This window comes from Epinephelus moara, chromosome 13 (assembly GCF_006386435.1).
Source record: "Epinephelus moara isolate mb chromosome 13, YSFRI_EMoa_1.0, whole genome shotgun sequence".
In the NCBI taxonomy this organism is placed as follows: Eukaryota; Metazoa; Chordata; class Actinopteri; order Perciformes; family Serranidae; genus Epinephelus; species Epinephelus moara.
In genome coordinates, this window is record NC_065518.1 from 5274114 (window position 1) to 5283859 (window position 9746).

General features: G+C 38.9%; 2 protein-coding genes across 2 annotated transcripts in view; one reads left to right on the top strand and one right to left on the bottom strand.

The window, feature by feature from the left end:
* Nucleotides 1-5589, top strand: part of rpp30 (ribonuclease P/MRP 30 subunit) — a 20548-nt gene extending 14959 nt beyond the window's left edge. The window contains exons 7-12 of the mRNA XM_050059285.1: nt 4478-4594; nt 4731-4760; nt 4842-4879; nt 4982-5061; nt 5240-5326; nt 5431-5589. Coding sequence (XP_049915242.1) covers nt 4478-4594; nt 4731-4760; nt 4842-4879; nt 4982-5061; nt 5240-5326; nt 5431-5477 — 399 coding nt within the window. The 3' untranslated portion in view covers nt 5478-5589. The remainder of the gene's footprint in view (nt 1-4477; nt 4595-4730; nt 4761-4841; nt 4880-4981; nt 5062-5239; nt 5327-5430) is intronic.
* Nucleotides 5590-5641: 52 nt separating this feature from the next.
* Nucleotides 5642-9746, bottom strand: part of si:ch211-221j21.3 (uncharacterized) — a 7295-nt gene continuing 3190 nt past the window's right edge. Inside the window, exons 2-4 of the mRNA XM_050059286.1 lie at nt 7870-7965; nt 7345-7416; nt 5642-7120 (exon numbers count right to left, since the gene is read on the bottom strand). Coding sequence (XP_049915243.1) covers nt 7091-7120; nt 7345-7416; nt 7870-7965 — 198 coding nt within the window. The 3' untranslated portion in view covers nt 5642-7090. The remainder of the gene's footprint in view (nt 7121-7344; nt 7417-7869; nt 7966-9746) is intronic.

Below are 9746 nucleotides of genomic sequence, written 5' to 3' on the forward strand. Positions count from 1 at the left end.
ATAGTATAGCATGTGGTCCAAAATTATGAAAAAATGTCACAGTATATTATGTCGTCCAAAATCAGCAAAAAACATCATTGTTTTGCATGTCGTCCGAAACCATGAATAAATGTCATAGTATGGCATGTGGTTCAAAATCATGAAAAAATATCACAGTATATTATGTCATCCAAAATCAGCAAAAAATGTCATAGTATAGCATGTCGTCCGAAATCATGAAAAAACGTCATAGTATAGCATGTGGTCCAAAATTATGAAAAAATGTCACAGGATATTATGTCGTCCAAAATCAGCAAAAAACGTCATAGTATAGCATGTCGTCCGAAATCATGAAAAAACGTCATAGTATAGCATGTGGTCCAAAATTATGAAAAAATGTCACAGGATATTATGTCGTCCAAAATCAGCAAAAAACGTTATAGTATAGCATGTCGTCCGAAATCATGAAAAAACGTCATTGTATAGCATGTCGTCCATAATTTCAAAAAATGGTCATAGTAGGGCTGGGCGATATGGCCTTTTATCAATATCTCGATATGTTTAGGCCATATCACGATACACGATATCTATCTCGATGTTTTGCCCCAGCCTTAAATTAATGCTTTTTATGCATACAATCACACCAGTATGATGATTCTATATGTCTACATTAAAACATTCTTGTTCATACTGCATTAATATATGCTAATTTTAAACTTAAATGCAAAAAGGGGGAAATCACAACAAAGTCAAACTTTCCAAAACAGTATTTATTAAACAGCACAAACATAAAATTGTCATTTTAAAACTGAAAATGCATATTTTACGCAAGATTGTCACAGAAACATTTTAAAACAAAAAAATTGTGTACTTATGTTCTTGCTGTAATTACAATGTTTTACAACAAATAAAGTGCATGATGTCACTAAGATGACATTTCAAAACAACACTAAATGAAATTGCACTTTTGTGCATGATGTCACACAGGTAATTTCAAAAACGGTAAAAAAAAAATTAGCTGCAGAATAGGAAATCAAATGGTGAAAGAGAAAATGTATTTATTAAGGTTCCTGCTTTTAGTTTTTTAGGCTGTCACAATCCTATGGTGTCAGCCACAATGCCTAAACATAAAACAATGGCAACAAAAGGTGAATGGGGTACATTATGGAAAAGTTCACAGCTTTAGTTTTGGTTTCTACTGTATGAAATGTATGGCAGAAATAAAAAGTTCAAAAAATATATAGCTGCATTTTGTGCAGAGATGCTCGATGGCATGTAACTATACTGGTAATAAATACCCTTTCTGATGGGGAACTGGTGGCGGGCACACACAGATACTTTTTTGCCACATTTTTCAGGTTTGGTAACATTTCCTCATGCTCATTCCACCACTGCAGGGGATTTGCTTCACTGTCAACACTAACAGACTGCAAGTAGGCAGACAACTCTTTTTCAATACGCTCTCGCTGTGATAGTGTGGCAGAGGGTGTTGCTGCCATTTTAAAGAAGCTTCCAAGGGTTTTCTTCCTTAGTGGCTCTGCTGGCTGTGATACTGTTGTTGCATCTTGAGGCTGTGAAGCAGCCAACTCAGCTGTGCCCTGATTAGACTTGGACAGCATTGCCTCCATCTCGGTTATGGCTCTGCTCTTGATGTCCTCCACCTTTTCTTCTGTGCAGTATGTTGTCTTGAACCTGGGATCCACTAAGCCTGCCATGTCCAGTAGGTCGTTAGTGGAAGGATCAGAATACTTCTCCCTCAGGTAATCCAGGATGGAGACTTTGACAGACTGGGTAAGTGGAGTGTCATCCTGCTGATGTGCCAAGATGCTGGACTGGAAAAGATGAAACACAGGCTTGACATAGGACACTGTGACGTAGCTCTCACTGGATAAAGCGTCAATGAATTCCAGGAGTGTTTTGAGAGCCTTGTGCACTGACCCCAGGACTTCCAGGTCTTGCCAGGTGAGAACGAGATGCCGGGTTTTCTTGTCCGTGGCTAAGACTTGAGAAATAGCCCGCTCCTGCTCCGGCACCCGCTCAATCATCTTCTCTCGGGATCCCCACCTGGCAGGAGACTCACTGATCAGCTGGTGTGCAGGGAGATTCATCTCTTGCTGCGCTGTGGCCAGGTCTCTTCTCCTCTTCCAGCTGAAAGAGAAGCTGCTCACCACCTTCTTGCACATGGCAACAGCATGGTCAATACGTGGATCCTTCAAGCTTCTCTCTGAGAATGAAAACAGATATTTAAAATGTTATAATAATTTCTAATGTCATAGTAATTGTGAAGAAATCCACTCAGCCTAACACCATTATTTTTATTGAAGTGATGTGCAAAATTGAAGATGCTTTCAAAATCATCTGGGGGGACACAGGAGGACGCCTGTGTGCTGTCTCTGACATTATTGACTGTTGATTGTAACCATATGAATGTATGCACTATGTTTGCTGTCAAACTGAATTGCCTTCGGGACAAATAAAGTTGTATTGAATTAAATTGAACTGAAAAACTTTCAAAATTAAAAAATGCACTATAAAGAGCAGTCTACTCTACGGACACAAAAATGCAGAAAAAGAAAGAATTAACATGTAAGACAATTTATATAAAAACCCTTGGGTGCATGTGGTCCGAAATCATGAAAAAACATCATAGTATAGCATTTCGTCCGAAATCATGAAAAAACATCATAGTATAGCATTTCGTCTGAAATCATGAAAAAAAAAAAAGTCATAGTATAGCATGTGGTCCAAAATCATGGAAAAAAAAAGTCATAGTATAGCATGTGGTCCGAAATCATGAAAAAAAAGTCTTAGTATAGTATGACGTCCGAAATCATCAAAAAACGTCGTAGTATAGCATATCGTCTGAAACCATGAAAAACAGCCGTAGTGTAGCACGTCATCCGAAAACATCCAAAAACTTCATAATAAAGCATGTGGTCCGAAATGTCCTCCGAAATCATCAAAAAATGTCATTGTATAGCATGTCCTCCGAAATCATGAAGAAATGTAATAGTATAGCATGACGTCTGAAATCATCAAAAAACTTCATAGTATAGCATGTCCTCCGAAATCATGAAAAAATGTCATAGTATAGCATGTGGTCCGAAATCATCAAAAAACGTAATACTATAGCATGTTGTCTGAAATCATCAAAAAATGTCATAGTATAGCATGTCGTCCGAAAACATCCAAAAACTTCATAATAAAGCATGTGGTCTGAAATGTCCTCAGAAATCATCAAAAAACATAATAGTATAGCATGATGTCTGAAATCATCAAAAAACGTCATAGTATAGCATGATGTCCGAAATCATCAAAAAACGTAATAGTATAGCACGTCGTCCGAAAACACCCAAAAACTTCATAATAAAGCATGTGGTCCGAAATCGTGAAAAAACTGCATATATAGCATGTCCTCAGAAATCATCAAAAAACATCATTGTATAGCATGTTGTCCAAATCATGAAAAAATGTGGTAGTATAGCATGTCATCCGAAATCATGACAAAATGTCATAGCATAGCATATTGTCCAAAATCATGAAAAAAAGCCATAGTATAGCATGTCATCCGAAATCATCAAAAAACGTCATTGTGTAGCATGTTGTCCGAAATCATGAAAAAATGTCATAGTGTAGCATGTGGTCCACAATCATGAAAAAACATCATAGCATAGCATATCGTCCAAAATCATGACAAGACATCATAGTATAGCATGTCATCCGAAACCATGAAAAAAGCCATAGTATAGCATGTTGTCCGAATCATCAAAAAATGTCATAGTATAGCATGTTGTCCGAAATCACGGAAAAACTTCATAGTATAGCATGTTGTCCGAAATCATGACAAAATGTCATAGAATAGCATGTCGTCCGAAATCATGAAAAATGTCATAGTATACCACGTACTTCGAAATCATGGAAAAACGTCATAGTATAGCACGTTCTCCAAAATCATGAAAAAAAACATCATAGTTTAGCGTGTCCTCAGAAATCATGAAAAAAACGTCATAGTATAACTATCATCTGAAAGCATCAAAAAATGTCATAGTATAGCATGTCCAGCTCAGTGGCCTAGTAGAGTGTTTGCCCTGAGACTGGGAGGTCATGGGTTCGATCCCCGGCCGGGTCATACCAAAGACTATAAAAATGGGACCCATTGCCTCCCTGCTTTATAAAAATGGGACCCATTGCCTCCCTGCTTGGCACTCAGCATCAGGGGTTAGAATTGGGGGGTTATATCACCACATGATTCCCGAGCGCAGCACCGCTGCTGCTCACCGCTCCCTCAGGGGATGGGTCAAATGCGGAGAATAAATTTCACACAGTCAGGTGTGTGACAATCAGTGGAACTTTAACTTTATGTCGTCCGAAATCATCAAAAAACTTTATAGTATAGCATGTCGTCCGAAAGCATCAAAAAACACCATAGTATAACATGTTATAAAAACACATCCATATGTATGTACATGTGTTAAACTGGTGTTATAATTGTGTTCAGGCTATCGAGAGAGGGGTGGTGTTTGAGGTGTCGTACTCTGCAGCCATCAGAGACTCCACCAGGAGACGCTACACCATCATTAATGCTGTGTGTCTGATGGAGACTTGTAAAGGAAAGGTATGTGCTGTGATGTCACTACTCACCTTCCTTGTGGATCGATTGTGACATATTCAATGATGCAGTGGTGATGTCAGAGGGGGTGGAGCCTGAAACACCTGCAGTGTGACTGACCTGTGAGTGTTCTGTCTTTCAGAATGTGATCCTGTCCAGTGCAGCTGAGAAGGTCGGTGATCAATCATAATCAGAAGTGATAAATACACAACTGATCAACCTGTAGTAATCAATAATGTCTGTGTGTCCGCAGCCTCTGGAGCTCAGAGGGCCCTATGACATCACCAACCTGTATCCTTCCTATTGGTTCAACAGCAAACTGGAGTTTGTATGCACTACTGTGTGTGTGTGTGTGTGTGTAGATGACGTTGTCGTCCTGATCTGGTTCCTCAGAGGTTTGTTGTTCGATTTGTCGGACGAAGACGCCAAAGAAGCCGTGTCCTCTACCTGTCGATCAGCTGTGCTTCACGCAGGTAAATAAAGTACAGGTGCTGCAGTGTGAACAGGAAATAGCTCCACAGCTAAAGCCGCAGCCATCGGTCAGTTGATCTTAAGGGGATGAACTGGTAGATAATCAATCATTTGATTATAAAATCTAATGATTGATTATCTGCTGTGTAGCGACACATTCTCTGTTTGTTTGTTTGTCAGAAACGAGGAAGACGGCCAGCGGGATCATCTCCACCATAAAGAGCTGCAGTGAGTCGAGCTGCCAGCAGGAGGCTCCACCTGCAGACTGTAGGTTCACTGACTCATTAATCAATTAATTTATTGATACTCACAACCTGATCAATGATGAAAAACCTTACAGCTGAAACGTGTGTGTGTTTGTACCTGAGCAGGTGAGTCTCCTGCAGCCAAGAAAGCCAGACCTCACCTGACCGAGTGATGGACAGCTGAGGAGGGCGGGGCTTCTGATTCTGATGTGTTCTTATTTTTTTTTATTTTGTTGTTCAGACTGAATAAAGTTTTTAGTTTCCCATTAAAAACAGACGTCACAGTTTTCAGTTTTCAGTTCAATGTTTTATTTTTAAAATTTGTCTGTGGTACAAATGAGCGTTCTGATTGGTCAGCCCCAAAGCAGAAAATGATGCCATCAAAAATAGAGCTGTGCAGGAAGCTGCCGTACATTCAGTCAGATCAATAAAAAACTGCTCTGAAATATAAAAATATATCTCTACAAACAGGAAGGACAGATTAACAATATTTATTTCTGCTTTTCATTAATACTGAACTCTTTAACAGAGAACACATTAGTCATAATAATTAATCACCACCTTAAATTTAAGATGCTTCCTGACTAACAGACAAAAACTCATTAAAGCAGATTTATTAATAAACTTTAAACACAAAAATAAATTCAGTCCCTTTTGTTGTACGACTGACGCTGGAGAGCCAAATAAAAAAAAAGACAAATTATCTTAATGGTTCCCTTTAATTAGTCGGAGACATTTAACGTCCGCCACAGTTCCTCTTACTGACCTGATGATGAGACAACGTTTGTTTCTGGAAAGGAAAAGTCGTCTTATAATCAAGGACCAACACACATTAACAACATCAACATGTTGTTTGTGACCGTGGAGACGAACCCTGAAGGTTTCTACTCAAACATCTTTAATTAAACTGAGGAGAGTTAGCTAACGAGCTAACGAGCATCAGGAGGTTTGTTCACGAATCAACAACTCTGTAATAGCCCTTTTAGTGCCTGCTGTCAGAGACAGTGAACGCCTCACGAGACCAGAGATCAAAGGTCAAATCACTGGCTGCAATTACTGATCAGTAATCATTAACTGATATAAAATGTTCAGGTGACAAAATGCATGAACCAATCAGACACCTGGTAGAAGGAGGGAGGTTGTGTGATTGGATGGGAGAGGTAAAGGGGCGGGGCTAATACTGATCCATTAAAGGAGCTTTAACAGTCTGCTCTGATTTAAACACATTCCTGCTGACTGTCCAAATTACACGTGATGGTGTGTTCAAGGACACGTGGACATCTGAGAACTCGGAGTGGGCTGCAGAGAAGTGTTGATAAGATGAAGGTGACATGAAGTGGTCGTTTCTCTTTACATTCATTTACATTTAGTTATTAAACTCAAACACAGAAGATCAAATCGACCTCAAATGGTCAGGTATTAAAAGTATGAAGCGCAGATGTCAGATCATCTTTAAATGCACCATCAAAGACAGATTTTGTTCTTACAAATTAAGGTCATGTGACAATAACTAAACCATCTCCATGACGAGCGGGGCCATGAGAGATTATGAAAACTAAATACAATCGGCAGGAGTGTGAAAATAACTTCTGTTAAAGGGACAGGGTCTGACAGAAGCACCTGATTGGTCCTTTCAGCAGGACAGGTCATTATGACATCATCCTGCAGGAGTGAAGCCTCATTGGACGGCTGTGAGACAAGTCAGCGTTCCCTGAAGGGGTCAGGAGGTCAGGACGGGGCGCCATCTCTTCATCGTCCTCTTGTATCAGTGTTATTGATCAGCTGCTCAGTGGCCCATGATGTGATTAATGTGACCCTGAAGACACATGCAAACATCTGATGAAGATCATTAAACTGGGAACTATGGAAACCAGTCTGAGTTTCTTTGGACTCACTGGAGCTTCTGTTACACTCCACTACCAGGTTTTGACATAACATACTATGACTTTTAGTTTAAACGGAGGACTCATCATTCATCATCAGATAAACACAGTTATCAATATGATCAATAACATTATCAGAAGTCTGACTGATACTTACTGGTTCTCCTCCCAGACAGCGGGGGCAGCAGAGCAGAGGAGGAGCTCTGGGCCGGACCACACCAACATCCATCTAAACACATACACACGTTAACATGTTACCATAGCAACAGCTCCTAACGATCACTGTCTGATCAATGATCTATAATCAATAAACAAGCACACACAGCTGTGTTGACAGAGCAGACACCACTGATGGAGGAGTTATTAATAAACACGTTTACATACTGATGATGATAAAGGTTTACATGAAATATGAGCTGTGACATTAAATATAATAACTGCAAGTGTTCTGATCAGCGATCAATGGAAGCAGGATCAGCTGATATTGATCACAGGGTCTATCTGAAGCCTTGGGGCATGATTGATTTATTGATCTCTTGTTATCGACACAGTTTATGGTCATAAAGCAGCATCATGTGATCAGTGACGAGCTGTGTCCCCTGAATGTTTGATCTGAGTGTGTTTAATGAGCTGCTGAGGACACATCTGAACATCTGGACACATCTGTGGTCATTAAAGTCACCTGCTGTTCTTGTTGCTGATTGGACACGCTCAGACTGTGGGACGTTTCCATTGGACACTCTGTCACCTGGAGCTCCACCCCCAAACACACTCTCTTCTGTAACCAAAACAACGTCAACATCATCATCATGATCATCATCACCGTCATCATCATCATCATTATCACTCATTAATGATACAGGATGTTTGGGGCTGATGTCCATATTAAGTTAAGTCATTTAAGTGTTTCCATGTTCAAACATTAAATTATTATCCAGTACTTTAAAACACATTTAAAGAATCTACAATAAGAGGTGCAGGTGGAGGTCGGGTTCATCTCTCTGAGTTTTTCATTTTATTTATTAAAGTTTGTATTCATGATTGTTGTGTATTTATTTTTATTAATCTGTTTTTATTTAGCTAGCATATTCTCCAACTGTGTTACTTATTCATTTATTTTTACTTATCTATTTTCCTATTTATTGAAAGATCCAAAATTTCGTTCTTTATTCTGAGTTTTTATCCTGCCCCTGGTGTTTCCTTACTCATAATAACGTTTCCTCAGTTACCGTTTTTATGAGTGCTGTTATAATATCCTGCACTGTTTCATTGGAAAAGTTCTCAGAATAAATATATGCTTAATTACATTTGAATGCATTGCTTTGTCAGTGTTTATTTTTTTAATTCTGTGTCAACTATGATTTTTACAGCAGACATATATCGGTTGTAAATGTCGGCTATCGGTGTCTCTGTTTTATAATAATCAGTATCGGCATCGGCTCTGTAAAAACCATATCGGTCGATCCCCAGACTGTAGAGATCAGCTACCAAACACAGGTTACAGGGTTTTTCTGTCTCTGATGGAGGTGGCACCACCTGGATCATGTGAACACACCTGCACGTGCACCGAGCCGTCAACTGACTCAGGAAACACTTTTACAGGCGTAAAAGTTTAGTTGATATAATAACTGATTGATTGATTAATATAAACTACAATTATTGATAAATTGTGTTCTAACCGACAAAGGATCGTCAGTGTGTCTGTGATGTGAATTCCTGGATATTAAATCTTCATCTGCAGGTTTCCGATATAATATTAATATCATATTAAAGTGACCTGGATAGGTCATGTGATCACCAAACCCTTTCAGTATGGTACCTTTGGAACCAACAGTGAACCTTCAGACATGGTACCTAGACCCTCGGTCTGTTTGGTGTTTCCACCACAGACAGTACTCTTAAACGTTCACATGGACAAAAGCCAAAAATGGCATGCACCAAGTAATATTCCACAGTTTCTACAATCAGGCTCCACCTCACCATTTGAGTTGCAAATTTCCTGTTTCCAAAATGTTGGTCAGCGTGAGTTAAACTTTCTCCCATCAAGTCTATTTCTCATGTGTCACAACAAGGGCTGTCAAAAGTGCCATGAAATTGAGTTAGAATATTTTCGAATTAATAACATATATATATATATTAGGGGTGTAACGGTACACAAGTCACGGTTCGGTTTTTTTCGGTACAGTAATGAAAAAAATAGACAACTCTTAAATATCTTTTACTTATTGATAACCTTATTAAAACATACCATCACAGCAGTTAACTATTTTTACACAATTTTTGAATGAAACAAATATATATAAAATCCTGCTTTTTCACATTGTTTGAATGAAAATAGAAATATAAAAGTGAAAAATAAAATCCTGCTGTTTTTTTAACACATTTTTTGAATGAAAAATATAAATATACATCTCTGCTTTAACAGTGCAGCTTAAACAATTTTACTCAACTCCAGTGGCGTTGGTTATTTCTTAAGCGCGATGGTCAGGGAAACGCTCTCTCTTTTTAAACGACGACGATATCGTAGTTTGCACCAGATTGCTTTTTCTAGTCGTGCCG